General features: G+C 46.3%; 1 protein-coding gene across 1 annotated transcript in view; it reads right to left on the bottom strand.

Annotated features, from left to right (window-relative positions):
- SLC35F2 (solute carrier family 35 member F2) overlaps positions 1 to 17,689 on the bottom strand; it is a 33,779-nt gene extending 16,090 nt beyond the window's left edge. Inside the window, exons 1-3 of the mRNA XM_065421692.1 lie at positions 17,553 to 17,689; positions 6,342 to 6,517; positions 5,360 to 5,487 (exon numbers count right to left, since the gene is read on the bottom strand). Coding sequence (XP_065277764.1) covers positions 5,360 to 5,487; positions 6,342 to 6,517; positions 17,553 to 17,689 — 441 coding nt within the window. The remainder of the gene's footprint in view (positions 1 to 5,359; positions 5,488 to 6,341; positions 6,518 to 17,552) is intronic.
- Positions 17,690 to 21,531: the final 3,842 nt, after the last annotated feature.

Here is a 21,531-nt window from a genome sequence, read left to right as displayed (position 1 = left end):
ATCCAAAGGATGGGTAATTTTTCTTGGTAATCTGTTTCAATGGTTAATCACCCTCAGTTAAAAAAAAAAATCTTATTTCCAGTTTGAATTTTTCCAACTTCAACTGGATCTTGTTATGTCTTTATCTGCTAGATTACAAAGCCCTCTAGTATAAGATACCATCTTCTAGCACTATGATCAGAGAAGGGCAAAGCAGCTGAAGCACAGCAGTGAATCTGGCCCACTGATGTCACTGGGATTACTTATAAGAATAATGGTTCATACAATAGCGCTCTAAGACACCTATGGGGCAGTAGGCAATTGACATTTGGAGTTATTGCTACTAGCGCCTCAGCAAACTCTCTGTTGCTGTTCAATTTTGCCCTCCTTTTTTACAGGGAGGAAAAAAATGACCCTCCAATTTGATTTACCAGATGTTCTGTCTCAGCTCAGTTTTTGGCCACACTTTATACTAAGGTTTCATTTATAAACAGCTAATAGATGTTTTAATAAATGGTTAGTCAATTATTACAGATTCAGAGATCCCAACAGATCAATAGGTTGCTTATAACCATTATAACACCTTCAACTAATGTGCTTATGTGACAGTGTACCCCATAAGGCTTTATGGGGGGTGCTCATAAATGTATGTATGAGATAACTGGAATAGGGTTTTACTATATATGCCATGTAACATATCTATGTAAAGGTTATGATCTACTGGTTATGTTCATCCTAGTTGTATGCAGGCACCATTTGTGTGTTCAAAGTTATGAACATTGGCTGTATAATTGCTTGATTTCTAAGTAGCCTTAGTTAGAACATTTGGTCACTTCTTGGGAAAGGAATGTGCAAATTAAGTGCTCAATCAGGAAGCACTTAACAGACAAAAGAGCTTGGAAGACTCCAATCCACATAAGAAGTCTACCTGAGGATGTTCAAGGTAGCATGTGGGTAATGGCTGCTACCTGCAAGTCCTGAGTCATGCATGGGCATGTGACTTGTCCATGTGATTCCGAATCTCCATTTTGTGACTGGATTCTACACAGGATGAGGAGGGGGTCTCCACCCACAAGAGAAAGTCTATTTAAACCCCTGGGAGACCCCTCCATTTTGTCTTCAGCTGGCTAAAGAAGGAGCCTCTCCACCCGCCAGGATACTTGAAGGAAACTGGAACAAAGGACAGTAACTACAGGGGGTGTGAGTGATTGCTGGACCCAGGCTAAAAGGAGATTAGTCTGTAAAAGGGAGTATTCTGGAACTGGTGAGGATCTTATCTGTATTTAGTTTGATTAGACATAGATTTGCGCATTTTATTTTATTTTGCTTGGTGACTTACTTTGTTCTGTCTGTTACTGCTTGGAACCACTTAAATCCTACTTTCTGTATTTAATAAAATCACTTTTTCCTTATTATTTAACTCAGAGTATGTATTAATACCCGGGGGAGCAAACAACTGCATCTCTCTCTATCAGTGTTATAGAGGGCGAACAATTTATGAGTTTACCCTGCATAAGCTTTATACAGGGTAAAACGGATTTATTTGGGTTTAGACCCCATTGGGAGTTGGGCATCTGAGTGCTAAAGACAAGCACACTTCTGTGAGCTGTTTTCAGGTAAACCTGCAGCTTTGGGGCAAGTAATTCAGACCCTGGGTCTTTGTTGGAGCAGACGGGAGTGTCTGGCTCAGCAAGACAGGGTGCTGGAGTCCTGAGCTGGCAGGGAAAACAGGAGCAGAGGTAGTCTTGGCACACCAGGTGGCAGCCCCCAGGGGGGTTTCTGTGATCCAACCCATCACAGCTTATAAACGTCTATAATAAGATAATACTCTTGTCTATAACATGTTGATAATATCTATAATTATTCAGAAACCATTTATAAATGGGCCCTTAATATAAAGCGATCTTTCTTTCCATATTGCATATTTTCTGCTGTGAAGTATATGGTCAAACAACTTATTTCAATTATCAGCTCAGCTAGACGATGGCATGAAATTAAAACATGTCCTTGTTAGAATTCTAATTTCCACTGGCATTGTTTTCACTGTGGCAGGATAAACCATTGCACGTGTGCACCAAAATCCTTTTTTCTTTACTTACCGGGAAATAGCAGTTGCCATCTCAATGTTATCATTGTAAAAATCTACAAGACCCTTCCTTGCAGTGCAAACATCTGCTAAACTAAAGAAAATAGTTTTGTTTTTCCTTTGTTGAAAGTATATGGAAGTTTCCCACTGAGTGGAAGTTTCCCACTGAGAAGAATCATGAGGCTGATCTCAAGCTCCATCGATTCACTGATGCAGAAGATCCTGAACTTGTTTTAAGGGGGCAGCCTACTGGGCCATTTTGTCAAGTAGCCTGTCTCCAGCAGTGACCAGCCTTGGGGAAATCCAGAGCCAGAGATAGGGCTAAACATTATGGCTTGGGCCTCTCTCTGTATTTTAAACACCGCTTTCTCCCTGTCTGGCTCATTCACTGTCACATTCCCAGATGCAGGACAGACCAGTGAGGGGCTGTGTCACCACCTCACCTGCAAGCTTGGGTGCCTCAAAGTGCTTTGCTGTTGTAGCTCCCAACCTAGGCTGCACACAAACAGCCTACATGTCACACCCTGAATGTCTGTGTATAGCCACAGCCCTGGTCCAGTAACTCTGACCCCAGCAGCCTGTCAGCAACACACCGGTCACACTTTGGCTTCCTTCACCCTTGGTTACTATTTGCAGGGTGGACCCCAACACACTCCCAGTCCCAAAATTTCCCAGAAATGTGTGTTCTGCACTGTCCAGCCCTCTCCTTACTCTTGAGGGAATTCTGCGCCAAAAAAATTAAATATTCTGTGACAAAAATTAAATATTCTGTGCACAATATTTTAAAATTCTGCATGTTGTATTTGTCAAAATAACACAATATAATCACACCATTTTCAATTATTTGCTGTCAAGTATTTTCAAATAAATTACCAAAATAATTGAAAATGGAGTGATTATTGTGTTATTGTGTTTCTGTGTTATTTTGACAATTAAAATATGCAGAACTTTGCAGAATTTTAATTTTTAAATTTTTTTGTTGCTGAATTCCCTCAAGAGTTCCAGGGTTCTGTGTGGCACAATGTGGGTGTGGGCAGCCCGGTGTGGGGTTCTGGGTGCAGGGGGAATGGGACTCTGCAGGGGAGTCCAGGTGATGGTGGTTAGGGTTCAGTGGGGGGACGGGGGACTCCTGATGCAGGGGATGAGGCGTGGCAGGGTTGGGGCTTGGGGGAATCGGTGGGGGGGGGGGTTCTGGGTGCGAGGGGCTCCTGATGCGGATGGGGCTCGGGAGGAGGGAGGGATTCTGGGTGCATGGGTGGGGGGAGGGGTCACTGTACAGGGAGCTGCTCCCCCGTCCATCCAAACCCCGTGCATCCAGACCCCCCCGCCCCTAACCCTAACCCTGCCCCAGCAGCCAGATTCTCTCTCCCCCCCCCCCCCCCCCCCCCCCCCCCCCCCCGCAGAGCTTCCTGCAGCCAGGGTACGATCTGACCCAGCCCCAGCTGCTCTGTGCAGGGGAGGGGGAAGGAGAACTCCGTCTCCATCCTCTCCCCCACCCCCAAGCTGGGACTAGCAGTCTCTGGGTGGCTGGGGCATCCCCAGACCCTCCTCCCCCAGAGATTTACCTCCCCGACACACACACACAGCCCAAAAAGAGCATCTGAGCTGCCAGGGAGGGGTGAGTGAGTACTGGTGCAGCTTCTTTTTGCTTCCCTACAGAAACCATTTTCTGCAAGGAAGCAAAGAGAATGGGGGGGAGGGAGCATTATTCTGCTGCACTGCAGTTGCACAGCATTTCCCCAGGAGTATCTCCTGGACAGTTCAGATATTAAAGGTTTACTGTCCATGCAAAGGGTAAATATTCAACAGTTTGCTACTTTAACTGTAGTTACCAAACAGTTCAATTTACACACGGCACTGGATTGGCTTATTTTAAAAAATAAAACAAGTTTATAGTAAAGAAGATAGGATTTTTAAGTGAATTTGGGTACAGGAGATGAAAGTGAAAACATAGATTAGGTTTTAGATTTTTAGATTTAACAAGTTTTTGGTCAAGGCTTTGTTTAAGATGGCCTTTCTCACCCACAGTCTTCCAGCAAGATGGTGACTGACCCTTTCCTTGGTCAAGATCTCTCCCAGAGACTCAAAGGCCCTGATTACTTTGTCTCCTTAGGTGAAGGAGAGAGAGAGAATATGAGGTTCTCTGCCCCACTCTTGTATAGTTCAGTGAATCTCTGAAGTGGTTTCTTCTGAAGGTTATCCTCAAAGCAAAGTTTAATCAAACAGTAAAGAAGGTGACAGGGAATCGGGTGGTGAAGAAGGCGCCATCATCTTCCTTCTCACCTGTGTTTGCTGAAATGCAAATTTTGCTTTGTCTCCTGTCATTTCCTCCCCCTGCTGTCTGGAGGACCCTGTCTACTACTCATGTCACACATTCCTTTGTTTAGGACAGGCCTGTTTAACAACTTCTGCCTGGGCAGGGCTGTGTGGGTTGGAACGTATGCTAATAACACCATACAGGGGGATTTCATAACATTACATATAATATTGCTACAAACATTTCACCACCATGATATTATTGACCAGCCTCATGATACCTCACAGGCCTATTTAGTACTAAGATTATTACAGTGGTGCATAGGGTGTGAATACAGGGGTGCTTTCAGTCACACTCACAAATCTCTGTCTCTGCTGGAGCCCTTTAGGGCCAGGCTGTGGCTGACTCCCGTGCAGCTGCTCGAGCAGAAGGGTATGAAAGGAACCTTCCCCTTCTCCTCCCACTAAGGGACAGCCACAGCTGCAGTCCTTGCTCCCTGCAGTGCTCCTTGGGAGACAAGCCGCATCAAAACTAGGTGAAAAGGAACAGGAGGCAGGTGGGGCCACGGCCCTGCTCCCACTCCACACTGGTCAGAAATACTGGTTGGCCATGGATGAGAATGCACCCACCTGAGTGTCGTGCAACAGGTGTTCCCCACTGTGTTACAATGCTCCCCAGAGCTCCTTGGGGCGGGGACAAGGGCCTTTGCCAGACAAGACACAATCTGGCCCAAATCCTTGTTTTGCACCACCCAGGAAATGAAGCTGTTGTCAGCAAATTCTTAAAAACGCGTTCTATCAAAATAATAGCTGTACTCAAGAGACTTGGCACTGGATACCATGAGCAAATATTCACTGCTTCCCAGAAGTATTATTCATGGCACAGCATGCTCCATTCCCCAGACTGCAGCGAGGACTCCATATAGACAACCTTTTCCATTTTAAAACGGTTCCATATTTGTACTATAAAATCTTATGTTAGTAACGGATTCAAACGGATTTAAAAGCAGCAAATCAGAAAGGGAAAAGGACCCATACCTGAACGCTCGTTAGGGTTGTGTACTGGTAAGCCTTTACAATTGTGTAATTAGCTTCGACATCCACTAGTGCCAACAGAATATACTTCCACCACTTCCTTTTCAGAATTTGCAAAAGGCTGTCACTGCCTGGTTAGAGAAAACTTCAATCAATATACGTTTGTTTCAAAAGGAATGCTGGATATTTATTTCAGAGCTCTTGCTTTTTAAAGTATATCTACTATTACTGTGTTTGTTTCTAGTTGGCCCATCTGAAGAAAGATAAAGTAGAAACAGAATGCACCCCACAAACAGGCAATAGAAATGATTAAAGGCATAGAAAGATTTCCAATTGAAAAGAAACTGACAAGACTAGGGCTGTTTAAAGAGAAGATGAATAAGAAAAGCAGTAGCCTCAGGACTGCTCTAATTTATTCAAAAGGCTGAGCATAGCCCTATATAGCCCAGAATATGGGAAGTGCAAAGGTATCTTAAAGCTGCCTTTGCCATCACATCCTCCCTCTCTTCATTCCTGCCAGAAGTATAGGAATTCAGTAACTGAGAAATAGGTCCACAGACTTCAGTGGGGTTCTGTACAAGAAAAGGGGTCCACTCGTGCCTGTCTGAAGGCAGGGTCAGGGCCATAAAATTGCCAGCTTCTCACTATGCTATCATTGATACTTTAAAATATATACAAAATGGTTTTTTTAAAACAAATTATGAAACAAATAAAACCTCCTTTACTCTCCCCACAATATTCAGGTGCATTCAATCTTCTACAGCCCAATCCTGTTTCTACTGGAGTCACTGGGCATTTTACCATTGATGTCAGTGGGTGCAGGAGTGGACCCCTACTTTCATGATATCTCTCATGGTGTTCAGTTCAGTTCAGTTGGCCCATACTTCACAGAGTGCATGTCTCACTGTTTTAGTGCATTAATATGAAAAGTATGCAAGGAAAACAGTTTTATGAACCAAAATCCCTCCCACAGTATTTCACATACCTCTCCTAAATGCCAACGTTGTTGTATAAACTAGAAGAAGCAAACAATAGTTGATAAAACTTTGTAGCATTGGAGTGTTCACTTTGTACTGTTCTGCTAAATACTGGCTTGCAACAGCAGTCCCACAGATAAACAAGGAAAGCACCTGACCCAGCGCAAGTGTTTTCAAAATATGACTGTAAATGTAAAAGAAAAATGTAATTAATTTAGAATTAAACAAAAAAATTAATTATCTTAATATTTACAGAGAAAAACAAGAAGCCATTTCTTAGCTCGGCATCTAGTTCTTTCTTCCACTCCCTTTCATTAGCTCCTCAACTCAAACATGTTGTTGATACCATTTTTTAGCGCACCTCCTACTTACACTTGCACTTGGGGCCTTGTCTACACTGGAAGCATTTTCTAACCTCATACAGTCTTGGAACCCATTCAGTAAAAATAGATCAAGCCAACTTAAATCATCTAAAACTGAGTCCATACTATCTCTTTAAATAATTTTAAACTCCGTTTAGCTGAAGTGGTTTTAAAACCAGTCAGAGAATATCTCCAGTGTAGCTAGGTAGTCTGATACCCAGGGCCTGTGGTCTATTCCTTGCTCTGCACAGAGTTCCTGTGCGACCTAAACTCTCTGTGCCTCAGTTACCCAATCCGTAAAAGAGGGATAATACTTATCTAACTCAAGCCTCCTGTGAAGCTCAATTCCTGAGTGACTTGAAGTGAGCTGAGACCTTTGGAGGGAAGGTGCTACAGAAATGCAAAGTGTTATTATTAGCTGTGGATATTTTTGCTATTTTCCATCACACTCCGCTGCTTTAACTCGTGCGCCTCTTCCTATGCCCAGCTACAAATGGGGAAAGGGTTCTAGCTCACTTTGGTTTTCAAGCATGTTCTCTATTTAATTCAAAGTAGTTTTGAGCTTTGTTGTATTCCTAGACATTCAAAGTTAATATATCAAATTATATTCCTAGCCTAGTTCACAAGCTGGTTATGTTGGTGACCACTCTGTAGGATATTAGATCTCACTCATCACTGCAGTATCTAAGCGCCTTCCAGTAGTGCATTAAGCAACACGACTACACATCTGTCATGTATGGTTTGTTCTCTCTTCCTCTCCCCGGAGACAGAAGCATGCGCAGTGGCGTGCCTTGTTGTGATAAGGGTTTTGTTGTTGTTTTAGGGAGGGCCGTGAGGAGCTAATAAATACACCTGTTGCTACCTGTTTATGTTTGAAAAGGCAAGCTCAAAGAAAAGTGCCTTGCACTTGGAGTGGAAGATGGTGAGGTTTGTGATGCTCCTTAGTTTCTGGGGGTGTTCATTCCACAATCTCAGATCACACGGTCTCCTGCACAGATGAGTTTTAGTGCTAAGAACTCCCATGTACCAGAGGAGTGGAGTTATCAACCACCATCTTTGTCCTGGAGCTTTAGTCAATCTTTTAGATATACTGGCCATGGAGTGCTTTGAGCACAAGGACCAAGACCATGAACTTGATTTGAAATTCTATGATTGTTGAATGCTTGGTGTTGGCAATATTGCAAAGATACAACCAGATTTTCATGTACATCACAAAAAACTGTGGATGCTGAAAACTGTACGACTATGGGCTTGTCTCCATGGCTGAGCTAACTCGAGTGTTTCCCCAGTAAGGGTATTTCTATAGTCAGAGGTGTGACTGCAGCATGGGTAGACATAGCTAAGCTAGCTTTCATCTAGCTAGTTTGAATCACAAATAACAGTGAAGCCAAAGCAGGTTGGTTGGCAGCACAGGTTGTACAAACCCACCCAGGACCCTGGAACGTAACCATGCAGCTAGCCTATGCTGCCAGTTTCACTGTTCTTGTTATTCAAGCTAGCTATGGCTCAAAGTTAGCTCAGATATGCCTACGCGCGCTGCAGTCACATCTCTGATTGCATTGTAGACATACCCTAACTCAAGTCTCATCCCCACACTAGGGTAGGTCTATGCTGCAAGTGAAGGTGTGAATGTAGCATGAGAAGGCCTATGCCGAAGCCCTGGGCACCACATCTACACTACTACTGGTAGCTGTGCTAGCTATATTAAAGCTTGCATGGGTATGCTTACCTGTGCTTCAATCACATCATCATTTGCTGTGTAAGCATACGGGTACCTCTGAGCTGCAGCTGCAGTACATGTAGATGTCCCAGCATTAGCTGTAAGCTAGCTAGCTCACTAAAAACAGCAGTGAGTGCGTGGGCTTCAGCTTGGGCTAGCAATGCAAGTACATACTCAGGGGGTCAGACAGCCTTGTGCAGCCCACGCTGCCACATCCTCACTGCTATTTTTAGCAAGTTAGCTAGATTAAAGTTCCAGACGTATGGCTGCATGAGCTGTAAATCACACTCATGGCTGCACTGTACACTAACCCAAAGGGTATTTCTATACTGCAGTCAGCGGTGTGACTGCAGCACATGTAGATGTACGCCAGCTAGCATTGAACCAGCTAGCTCGAATAACAATAGCAATGAATCTGCAGCAGCATGGGCTAGCCCAGGGGTCGGCAACCTCTGGCATGCGGCTCGCCAGGGTAAGCACCCTGTCAGGCCGGACCAGTTTGTTTACCTCCGCTTTGGCAGGTTTGGCTGATCGCGGTTCCCACTGGCCGCGGTTCACCGCTCCAGGCCAATGGGAGCTGCGGGAAGCGGCACAGGTCGAGGGATGTGCTAGCCGCGGCTTCCCGCCGCCCCCATTGGCCTGGAGCGGTGAACCGCGGTCAGTGGGCACCGCGATCGGCCAAACCTGCCGACGCGGCAGGTAAACAAACTGGCCCGGCCCGCCAGGGTGCTTACCCTGGCGAGCTGCGTGCCAGAGGTTGCCGACCCCTGGGCTAGCCGCTTATATACATACATACCCAGGGGTCCTGGGTGGGGTTGTGCAGCCCATGTGGCCACTCAACCTGCTGTGGCTTCACTGCTATTCTTATTCGAGCTCGCTGGATCAAAACCATCTTGGGTATGTCTACTCTATACACTGTAGTGCGGACATACTCAAGAACCCAAAACTGGACTGTATTGGTGCTTTTAACTCAAGTTGGCTGGCCCATCATGGGGTATAGGCGACAGCTCAAGTTACCAAAACTCAGCTGCTGCTAATACAATCATTAATACAATAATTTTGTGCTGTTCTAGTGTCATTTTGCAATTATTTTGCACTCAAGCTAAGCTAATTCAAGAGGAGTTAACTGCAGTGAAGACATAGTTTTAGGGTGTGTCTAAACTGCAGTTGGGAGGTGTAATTCTAGTCTGGGTAGATGTACATGTTCTAGCTATGAGCATATTAGTGCAGTAAAAATATAAGGGCCTGTCTACATTTGAAATGCTGCAGTGGCACGATGCCTGATGGCAGTGAAAGTTGTAATCTTGTACACGCACAACCCATAGGGCCAATGCAAAACAGAGCAGTCATCATAAATGTACAGCAAGCATCCCAACATTATTAGCTGCAATGTCGGTGACATATGCACACATGTGCAGCAAGCATCACACAATTCCTAACAGGCCCCCAAACTGCAGCGCCAGGTTGAGTGCAGTACACCAGAGCGCATTACTTTGACTTGCTGTTAAAGTGCCCTTTCAAAGCCTCCCTAAGACGTATAGCTCCTCGTTGAGCTTGTCTGATAGCCCTTGTGTCTGTGCAGTGTTGTTGTAGCCGTGATGGTCCCAGGATATTAGAGTTTGAACAGCCAGAGACAGGATGGGTGAGGAAATATCTTTTTTTGGATCAACTTCTGTTGGAGAGAGAGACAAGCTTTCGAGGTTACATAGCTCTCTTCTTCAGGTTTGGGAAATTGAGTGTCATTGCTAAATTCAAGGTTCAACAGATTGTTTAGTATAAGTAGTTACCACATACACCTCTACCCCGATATAACGTGACCCGATATAACACGAATTCGGATATAACGTGGTAAAGCAGAGCTCCGGGGGGGCGGGGCTGCGCACTCCGGTGGATCAAAACAAGTTCGATATAACGCGGTTTCACCTATAACGCGGTAAGATTTTTTGGCTCCCGAGGACAGCGTTATATCAGGGTAGAGGTGTATTTCAAGGAACCACTCAAAGTGAAATGGCCTGTTAAGACCACTCCAGTCATAGGAAGGAAAGGAAGGGGGCGGGAGGGAAAGCAGCTGGATGGGTGTTGTAAGTGGGTTATAGATTGTTGTAATAAGCCATAAATCCAGTGTCTCTATTGAGTCCATGATTTTTAGGGCATGTCTGCAGAGAAAAGAAAAGCCCGTAGCTGGCCCATGCCATCCGACTCAGGCTCAGGCTGCGGGGCTGTTTCATTGCTGTGTAGACTTCTGGGCTCTGGCTGGAGCCCAGGCTCTAGGACCCTGCAGGGTGGGGCTATGTGGAAGGAGCTAATGAGAAGGAAGCTCACCTGACAGGAAACAGGCAGGGCTTCTATATATCTAGGAGGCTAGAAATAGTGTGGAAAGGCAGTAGGGAAGAAGCCTGAAGTCCTGCTCCCTGAGGTAAGGGAGAAGGAAGAGAAGTAGCAGAAGAAGAGGAAAAAGAGTAGTCCAGCAGTGACATCAGTAAGGTCAGGAAAGCTGCAGGCCTTGACTGCTTGGTAAAGGGTCCTTGGTAGATTCCTCTACAAACCACTGCAGAGTGGTACTGTTTGGGGCAATGAATTAGAAGGCTGCCTGGGTCTATGCAGGAGTGACAGGGACAGGGCGTGAGGATTGCCTAATGCCACTTGAACAGAAGAGACTTTGAAGGACTTTACCCTGGAAGGGGAAACCGCTGAGTGACCTGGCCGGAGGACTGAGTCACGAAGAGGCAGCAGCACCTCCTAGAGCGAGAGAGGGGCTGCACACTGGAGAAAGACAGTGGACAATGGAAGGAAGGGGCATTGGCCTGGCAGAGCTAATCGCCAGAACCATGAGGAGGGGGCACCGTTCAGTGGTGAATAGAGCCCCCATCACAGGTCCTCATCAAGTATGGGTTGTAGCTGTGGGATGGTAGGTGACAACAAGGTGACAATAAAACCCCCTCCGACTACACAACCCTCGTTGTCACTTCCCACTGTCACTGTCATTCTGCACTTGCTGAGTTGGTAGTAAAATCTTTCCTTGGTACACGGCTGGTACAAGATGGCTGGTACACGGCTTCATGAGCCCAGGGCGTAAGGAGTAGGTTGCGTCCCCCCAAAGATCACTACTGGCAGTTCAACATTGCCAGTGGTAAAATCCACCAATTAGCAGAGAAGGTCCCTGCTTGTAGCTATCTGAATGATGCAAGCATCATGCAGCTTCCCTGACCAGCCAACATTGATGGCAATGAAGTAAATCCCAGGTGATCCAACAGCACTTGCATAACCGTAGAAAACTAATCCTTTCTGTCGATGTACCCTGTGGCAAGGTGCTCTGGGGCCAAACTAGGGATATGCATGCCGTCTATTGCTCCATCCACAATGTTCTGCACATTGCTGAAAGTCACCGTCCTGCGTAGCAGGAGACTATTAATGGCCCTACACACCTGCATCACAACGGCCTTCACTGTGGATTTTCCCACTCCAAAATGACTCCCACTGAGAGGTAGCAATCCACCATTGCAAGTGTCCAGTGTGATTGCCACTTGCTTCTGCACTATCAGAGTTGCTCCCAGTTTGGTGTCCCTGAGTTGGAGGGCTGGGGCAAGCTCAGTGCACAGATCCAGGAATATGATCTTGCACAGCCAAAGGTTCTGCAGCCACTACCCATCATTCCAAACCTGCATTACGATGCCATCCCACCAGTCGGTGCTCATTTCTTGAACCCAGAAGCAGCGCTCCACTGTCTGCAGATGCTCTGTGAATGCCACCAACACCCATGAATTGGTTCTCGCTATGTCCCATGGCAATTTGTCCTCAAAGAAATTGTCATGTTCCCTGCAGTTCTTGCGGCTCTACAAATACCAGAGGATCGTGCCTCCTGTGCTTGCAACGCTCACGACAATAGTGCAGAGCTGTGCAGGCTCCATGCTTCTGTCAGAGATGGCAGACAGCAACAAGCCCCGCATGGGTTTGTGGGAAATTGAAAACAGGTGCGAAAATTATGGGATAGCGATATTATGGGATGGAGAACATGGCTTTATGGGAAGTTGAACTCTTGCTCCCAGTCACCCCTGCCCAACTCACTTCTGCCCAAGACAACGTGCTGAACGGTGGTGGGCTGCTCACTGGAATACCCACGATGCAGCACCGCACTGTGCATCGACACAAGCACTCCTGATGAGTACACACAGTGCCAATGCAAGGAGCCAAGTCTGCACGCACACAAGCAATATGCTAACGGCAGCGGTTGTATGCTAACGTAACTTGCATCAGCCAAACATTGTAGTGTAGACAGGGCCTTAAGTGTAGACACATGCACAACTGGGTTGATGCAAGGCATACATCGACCTAACTTGGTAATGCAGACTAGGCCTAAGTGTGGCCGCTATGGCTCAGGTGGTGGCTCAGTTTAGCTGCTCAAGTACATACCTAGGATCTCGGACAGGACTGTAATCTGGACGCTAGCCCAAGCCACTGCTCATGCTGCCATGTCAACACTGCTGTTTTTAGCACTCTAGTTCAATCAGAGCTAGGACATGCACATCTACCCAACATGGGAATTACACCTCCTAGCTGCTGTGTAGACGTACCCGCTGACTAGCAACTAAGCTTCTGTGAACCCTTGTAACAGCCAGGCAGCTGTAACTTAAAGCAGTTTTTAGTTGTGTTGTGAGGCTAAATTAATTTAAAAGGTCTACACTGAAGATAAATTACATAAAAATTACATTTTCTTATTCAAGAGCTCTGTACCTGAGCATATTTCAGTCAGATCTGCTGGCGTGAGTGCTAATAATAAATCTTACTACTTTTTATTTTTGTTAGCCCTGCACAGCTAGCGTGAGCTAGGTTCTATTCCTTCTAGTGACACTTCAACAGAGTTGTTTGGTGTCACCTATGCAAACCTACTGAAAGTTAATGGCATTGCAGAGGTGTCACTGACGGTCTTTGTTACGGCTGGTGATGTATGAAAAAGAAACAGATTGCAGGCTGCGAGTGCAGAACTGGCAGATATAAAAAAAGTAAGCTGAACATATTTAACACAGAAGTTATTAGACACCAGTAAATATGGAGCCCAACAAGGCCTTTTTACAGAAATACTTTTCAGAATAGAAGTGCATTTAATGTTAGTAAAGTGTATTAAGAGCCTTGAGATAAAAGTCCAAAATAGTATATGAATTATTATTACAGTTCCCAAAATGGCTCTCTGAGAGTAGATGGCTCTGCATGCATACATTTCAGGGTATATATACTGCCTTTCACAACTTTGGCCAAAATTCAGCTATAGGAACAAAGAAAACATTCTCTCCCCCCCCCCTTTTTGAGATCCCGCTACTTAGCTAGCTCTCAGAGAACAATCCTGCATTGGCAGTGAGATAGCCTAGATCAGTGGTGCGCAAACTATGAGGTGTGCCCCTCTGGGCACGGAGGAATGTTTGGGGCGTTGAACAGCGATGCCAGACGGCTCATGCCAGCCCCCACAGGGGGTCGGGAATGGAGCGCCACCTCCTTCCCCAACTCACCTCAGCAGGCCACCCATGCCGATTTCTGCTCCCACCAGCCTCCACGCCCAGCACTGGCTCTGCCCTCAGAGACTATCATACGTGCCCTCCCCCATCCTGAAAACCCAAGAGGAGAGAGACAGAGGGGCAGGTATTGGCCCTGGCCTTGAGATGCAGCCTGGCAACAATATAGAAGCAGCATGCTGCGGAGGAAGCCTTGACTGTGCAGTAATGGGGGGTCACGGACAGATTCCATTAATGATAAGGGGGGGGCCCATGCAACTGGAAAAGTTTGCGCATCACTGGCCTAGATGACATAACAGACCTTAAAAAGAACAGGAGTACTTGTGGCACCTTAGAGACTAACAAATTTATTTGAGCATAAGCTTTCGTGAAACCTAACAGACCTTGTCCACCTCTAACTAATTCTAGGGCTGGTTAATTTTTTTTTTCCATATGAAGACTTTTTTTATTGTTAACAATTAATTCTTCTTTACATCAGAAATTTTTAGAAAAAACAAAATTTTTACAAACTTTCTGGGGGCTTTTTCATTTTCACAAAACTGGAAAATGAAAAATTTAGTCTCAGTAATGTTATTTATGATTTATTTATTTTCCCCTTCCTTTTCCTTCCTCTTTTCTCTTTCCCCCTTTTTCTGTGGAAAATGGAAAAAGGGGTGAAGATGGGGGGGGGCAATTAAAAATGTGAGAAAAGTGGGAAGGGAGAGGAAAAAAGAGCCCCAAAACATTCAAAAAATTGTAAACCAAAAATTTCTTATAAAAATTTGAATGAAAAATCTGAAGTAATTTTCAGTCCATAGGTTTTGAAAAGGAACTTTTGTTATTCAACATGTTTGTGAATATTTTGAAAGAATATGAGTTCCTTTTCTATACCCATGGAACAAAAACTACTTCCAAAATTTTAGTGAAGATTTTTTTCCCCATTTGTGTTTTCAACCAGATACTAATACTCTCCAATACTAAGCTTGTCTCAGCTGAAGTCACTCTCCGGACATTGAGATGCAAAAGAGATTGTAGTCTTGCGTTTTGTCCAATGCTAGACAACAGCTAAAAGGATCCTCATTGAGAGACTTGACTCTTAGAAACCTCTCTTGTCATCCTGGCCCAAGATGCTACAAAGCTGTAAAAAATGTTCCTACTATGTTGTGGTTCTGGGATACAGACAGATAGCTAGGGGGATATAGGCCCGATTCTGCAAGGTACAAAGCAGTCTGGCCCCAATCCAGCAAAACATTTAGGTTCAAATTTTTAAATGGTATTTAGGCTTTGCTGTACTCAGCGTTGCAATGCCTCACTGATTTAAGAGCCTTAAGCACCTACTTAAATGAAAGCATATGAGTAGTTTTTCAGTTTAAAGTTAAACATATGCTTACAGGCTTTGCCGGATCAGGGCCAGCACATTCCACATCTTTACAGGACCAAAGTCACACAGGGAGAATTAAAAAGCAGCCTTTCATAGGGATGCTTCATTTAAGGCAGTGGTCACCAGCCAGTCGATCACGATTGACTGGTCAATCCTAGAGGATCTCCCAGTCAATCGCGATCTCTGGTGGAGAAGCGGGGCTGCCGCTAAGGCTCCCTGCCTGCCCTGGCCAGCAAGGCCCCGGGCAGGGGTCTCCCCCAAAACGCTGCTCCTGCCTGCAAGCACCGCCCCCGCAGTTCCCATTGGCCCAGAACGGGGAGTTGTGGTGCTTGCAGAGAGGAGCAGCATGCGGCGCCACGTGCCCTCCCCAGGGGCCGCAGGGGCGCATTGGCCCCTTCCAGAAGCAGCGTGGGGACAGGGTAGGTGGGGAGCCTGCCTTAGCGGTAGCCATGGAACACCGGGAGCTCCCTAAGTGCTGCCCTGGCGGGAGGCCGCACCCCAAAACCCAGCCCTGAGCCCCCTCCCAGAGCCAGCACCCTGAACCCCCTCCTGCACCCTGAACCCCCTCCTGCACCCCAGCCCTGAGCCCCCCCCGAGCTAGCACCCCATATCTCCTCCAGCACCCCAAGCCCCAGCCCTGACCCCACTCCCAAAGCCAGCACCCTGTACCCCCTCCTGCACCCCAACACTGCCCAGCCCTGACCCCCCTTCCCAGAGCCAGCACCCCATGCCCCCTCCCATACCCCAATCCCCCTGCCCCAGCCCTAACCCCCCTTCCAGAGCCAGCATCCCATGCCCCCTCTGCACCCCAACACTCTGCCCCAGCCCGGAGCCTCCTCCTGCACCCAAACTTCCTCCCAGAGCTTGCACCCCTCACCCCCTCCTGCTACCCAACCCCCTGCCCCAGGCTCAGCCAAGAGCCTGCACCCCGCCCGAATCCCACCCCCCTACCCCAGCTCAGTGAAAATGAGTGAGGGTGGGGGAGAGCGAGCGACAGGGGGCGAGGGGGTGGAGTGAGCAGGGCGGGGCTTTCTTTGGGGAAGGGGCGGGGAGATCCTGGGTTGCCCTTAAATTCAAAAAGTGATCGTGGGCGTAAGAAGGTTGGCGACCATTGATTTAAGGGTATGTGTGACTACCCCCTACCTAGACTTCACTGCTGCAGGTTTTTAAAAGGCAGAAAGATGGATGGGAGATTACCTCATGCTTCCCTTCCCCCAGTTTATCCACAGGACACAAAGCATAAAATCCCGAGCCCATTAAAATCAATGGAAGTTTTACCAATAATGTAAATGAGGCCAGGATTGCAGCCAAGGTGAACAGAGTGAATCTCTTCCCTATTCAGGTCACTAGCTCTGCCCTGCCCCTCGTTCCCAAAAGATTGATACTACCTTACAGAGATACCAAATAGGGATGAGTGAAGGAGTCAAAGGGGACCCATAAAGGGTTGCCACTCAAGCATTCATCCCCCTGGTAGTGACTTCTTCATGGTAATCCCACAAACTGCAAACTCTGTTCATGAGCCATTAGCGGGCCCCCAATTCAGCTTTAGAGCCTGCAGACTATCATCCCACATGCCAGACCCATGTTCGGTTGCACCCTGGGGCTGTTTTGTTGCAAAGGGGCGACAAGATGCCAAAACAGGATCCTATTGTCCATCCTGTTCGCATGTGGCAACACCAGTTGGGTGCACAATAAAGTGGCTGGTAGATCAGGGAAAGGGGACACATTTGCTATGAAGCTGGGGACACCGATTTAATTGCAAAAGCTACCTAATACCGTGCTCTTCTGTAGCACCTTCCACCCGAGGATCTCCACGCGTTTTACAACATCCCTGGGAGGTGAGGGGGAGTAGTGTTATCCCCGGTAAGATTAAATGAGCTGCTTACAAACCACACACCAGGTCAGCGGCAGAGCTGAGAACTGGCCTCCTGACCCCTGATCCTGCAATTCACTCTCAGGCTCCTTCTCCACCTCCCAAGCAGTCCCGGAGCTGAGCCGCTATTACCCCTGGTGCTAGGGCTTTCCCAGAGAAACACGTGTGAACGCCCCACGCAGCCCACACGCGCTGGTAGCTGGGCACAGGCAGGGGGCTGCTCTGAATGGGGTAGCCCGGGGGGGGGGGGGGGGAATTAGGGCATCCCTTCCGGGAAGGGAGCTCCCCGCTTACCCATGTGCTGATCACACGTGGCTCAGCCTCCGCGGGGCTCCTCCGGGTAGCAGCAGGGCAGAGACACGCGGCAAGTCCGCCGCCCGCCTCTGCCCTTTGTACTCACCATGTGCAGAGTTTGTCTTTGATCCCGAGCAAGAGGCTGGGGGACGATCTCAGAGGCGCTGCTGCAGCCGCGGCAGCTGCTGCTGTTTCCGACGGTGCCCGCGGGCAGGGGGCATCCTCGGGACCAGCCACTTCCATTTGGAGCCAGACGCCGCCGAGCAGCTGCTGTCTAGAGAGCTGGGTGGGAGGCGAGCGCAGACAGAGGAGAGGAAGGAGGTGGGAGGGCGGTGCTAGCGCGCGGCTTCTTCGCTGGCTCAGCTGCTCGGCAAACTCTCTCTCCTGTGCGGGTGGCTTCCGCAGCAAATCATTAACAGTCAGCAGACAAGACCCAAACAATCCAGTCAAGATCGCACGCTGGCATCTCTCTCCGGGGCTGTAACCTGCTCCAGGAGGGGGGAGAGACCTCTGCTCTGCTCCCCTGGCTGATCTGGGGAGCTGCCAGCTCGTCACTCATTCCCTCCTTCTCTACCTGCAGGTGAGGTTGCACAATGATGTTAGTTCTCGTTTTTCCCCTCCCAGGTGTCTTTGTGGCAGAGGAGGCCATGCCCCAAATCTCTGGGATTTCTCTCTCAGAATGGATTTGTTGTGCGCCCCTATTTGCAAGAGGCAAACACTTAAATCAGATTTCAGAGTGGTAGCCCTGTTAGTCTGTATCAGCAAAAAGAACGAGTACTTGTGGCACCTTAGAGACTGGCACTCCTCATTCTTTTTACTTAAATCAGACTTGCAGTGAATCAGAGCTGCTTTCCCAAGGCCTGATTCTCTTCCAATCTTACACTAGTTTTACACCAGTGTAACTCTTGACGTCTATGGGGTTTCTTCTGATTTCCATCATTTTAAGTGATGGGAAAGTCAGTCCCTTAATTATTTTGAGCGCATAATAGATCTGTGGGTAGTTTAGAGACTGCAAACCAGGTCTTTAGCTGGTGTCAATCAGCATGGCCCAGAGTTTCCTTTTCAAAATGTTGAACAAATCAGGAAGGTCACTGGCTGAATCACATTCATTGACACAGTCTGAAAGGGTGAACTGCCAAAGAACAAGCAAGATTGTGAATATCTGGAATGTACACATGCCAAAGAGATGCTTTAACATGAATCCAGTCGCCCCAAGCAAAAATTGGAAGATCCAAAAGGGAGAGAATAATTTCTCTCTCCGTTTGGTTGACTACCTTCCTTTAGAATGATTTTTAGATAGCCCTTATTATACCTTTCCAGGGTGAAAGTACCTAGTGTGACTATGTGAATGTTCATGATCTCTGTCAAGGGAGATTAATAATGCAAAATTATCAATCAATTATTTTCCTTGTAAGAGGGTTGGCCTAATTTAATTGTTGATTTGCTATGTCCAGGTTTTTGCATTCTCCAGTGACTTCTGTTTCTTTTTAACTTTTAGTAATGATGCAGCATATTCCTGCTCTACAAGCACAAAACCCACTAGCCCCAATAACAAATCAAATTTCAAAAATTAAGTAAACCAAAAAGTGGGATTTTTATCAAGTTCTCTCAAATGAAAGTGGAACAAAACAACACACTGCAAACCTACTTTATAAGAGTCAAGAAATCTGGTGCTAATGTAACTTTCTGGATCAGATTTTAAAAGTTTGAAAATTCAAGTGATTGTCCCCAGAGTAACTTCAGATTTGGTCCCCTGGCGCATATGGGATATTTTGTAACCATACATGATTTTTTTTCTTTACAATATGTATGTCTAGTGTAGAAAAAGATGGGCCCAAAACCAAGCCTTGGGCTTTTGGAAACTTCAGATTCAGATCTGACCTTTGCATCTGTATACCTTACCTTTACAGTAAAGGCTGGAACATAATCCTCTTAATTTTGGGGGAGTTCAGATCTTGGATTCAGATGCAAACTTTGCAGCTTGAGCTCATCCCTAATGAAGTGAGTCAGAGTTACTCTGGGAATCATAACTTTTAACTTCCCAACCTTTATGCCTATAAAATCTCAGTTGTCTCATCCATTCACAAAGCTTCAAATACCATCTTTATGCGAATGACTCACAAATCTAGCTTTCCATTCCTGATTTGTCTTTATCTGTCCACATCCACATCTCAGGTTGTCTCTCGGTGATATCTCCTGAAAGAATTGCTTGTAATTTAAACATAGCCGATCTTTCCTCACCAATCCTTCCCTCCTGTGCCACATTCTCTGTCACTGTTGACTATCACTATCTTCCCTGTCACTCAGACATATGACTTGAGAATATTTTACTCCTTCTCCTCTGCTCCTCACAGCCAGGTTGTGTCCAGGTCCTAATCCTTCTTCCTCCATAATGATAAGATAATAAAGCAGTTGATATTCAATTAATAAAGAACTAAGGGAAGGTAATATAATTAATGCCATCAACATGATTTATGGAAAATAGATCCTGTCAAGCTTACTTGATATCTTTTTTTGATGAGATTAGAAGTTTGATTAATAAAGGTAATAGTGTTGATGTAAAAAGCAACAGAGAGTCCTGTGGCACCTTTAAGACTAACAGATGTATTGGAGCATAAGCTTTCGTGGGTGAATGCCCACTTCGTCGGATGCATGTGTTGATGTAATAGACTTCTGTGAGGCATTTGACTTGGTACTGCTCAATATTTTGATTCAAAAATTAGAACAATACAAACTTAACACTGCACACATTAATAACTTCTTAACCATTTTTCCAAGTGTTTTTTTTTAAACTTAGCAAAGTATTAGTGACCTTTATTGAGAATTAGGTTTATACCCAAGTTGAAGTTTTAAATCCAAACTATTTGAGTGAAAAGGAGCCAAGATCCTGCACTCTTTTTTAAAGGTTGAAAACCAATTATAATGGCTGAAAAACATCACAGTTGGATAACAGACTGACGAGCTTTTCTTATATTTTCCAAAACCAATTACTTCAGGGCTGAGAATAAACAAAAAATGTCAGCCCAAAAGAACATTTTTTGGTAGTAGGAGGAGTTTGAAAGGGGGAGCTTGAAATCTAGCCAGTTTTTTTTTAAAGGAGTTGAAAGCAGATTAAAAAATGACACCTGCCCTTGAATCTCCATTGTTACAGGAGTGCTCTATAAAAGAGAGGTGTCTATGTGTTTAGCTAGATAGATAAATAAGATGCCAGTAGGTGGTGATCCAGAATATGCAGCATAGTTCATGGGTTTTGTAGGACCAGTACAGCTTCTTGTTGTTCATTGCAAATGGCTTATGTGAAGTTCTCTACATGCAGCTCTTCATAACTGTGCCAATTTTTGTGGATTTACAATAGTATTTTCCTTTTAATATTTTTTCCTCCCTGGTTGGTGGGTGAAAGCCTGCACAAAACAATAAGGGAAAATGACTCATGCTCTAATACTCCAAATATTTATGCATATTGTGGCAAATTGCCGGCACTATTGTGATGGATCCAGCGTTTTCTCCTCTTGTGGGGGGTGTGGGTTTCAGGGCTCCTTTTCTCGCCCCTGATCTGGGGTATCAACTGTCCCAACTAGTGTCCCAGAGAAAGGGGATGGAGAGGGAGGGACCCAGACCCGCCCTCTACTCCGGGTCCCAGCCCAAGGGCCCTAGGGATAGCGGCAAATCACTTGAACTAGCGATTCCTTCCCCTGGGCTACTTCCCTCTCCAGCCCTTCAGCTTGTGGGGCTTTCTGCCCTCTCTCCGCTTGGGCCAAGTTTCTCCCAACCCCTTGTGTCTGTGAAGTCCCTCTGCTCTGCACAAGCCAGGTTTCCCTTTACCTAGGGTCTTGGTCTTCTGGCCAGCCACAGCACTTCTCCAAACTGTTCTCCTTCAAACAGCTCTCTGCTCCAACAGCAAACCACTCTGCTTCAATTCCTCCAAACTGCTCTCTGCTCCAACACCAAACCACTCTGCTTCAACTCCTTCCCCTGGCTGATTGAAGCAGGGTGTTTTTTTTTAAATCAGGTGACTGACTTCAGGTGCTCTAATTAATCTATAGCAACCTCTCTTCCCTCTACAGGGAATAAGGCTCTCATCATCC

Source organism: Emys orbicularis, chromosome 1 (assembly GCF_028017835.1).
Source record: "Emys orbicularis isolate rEmyOrb1 chromosome 1, rEmyOrb1.hap1, whole genome shotgun sequence".
NCBI lineage: Eukaryota > Metazoa > Chordata > Testudines > Emydidae > Emys > Emys orbicularis.
This window is presented reverse-complemented; position numbering and strand designations above follow the sequence as displayed.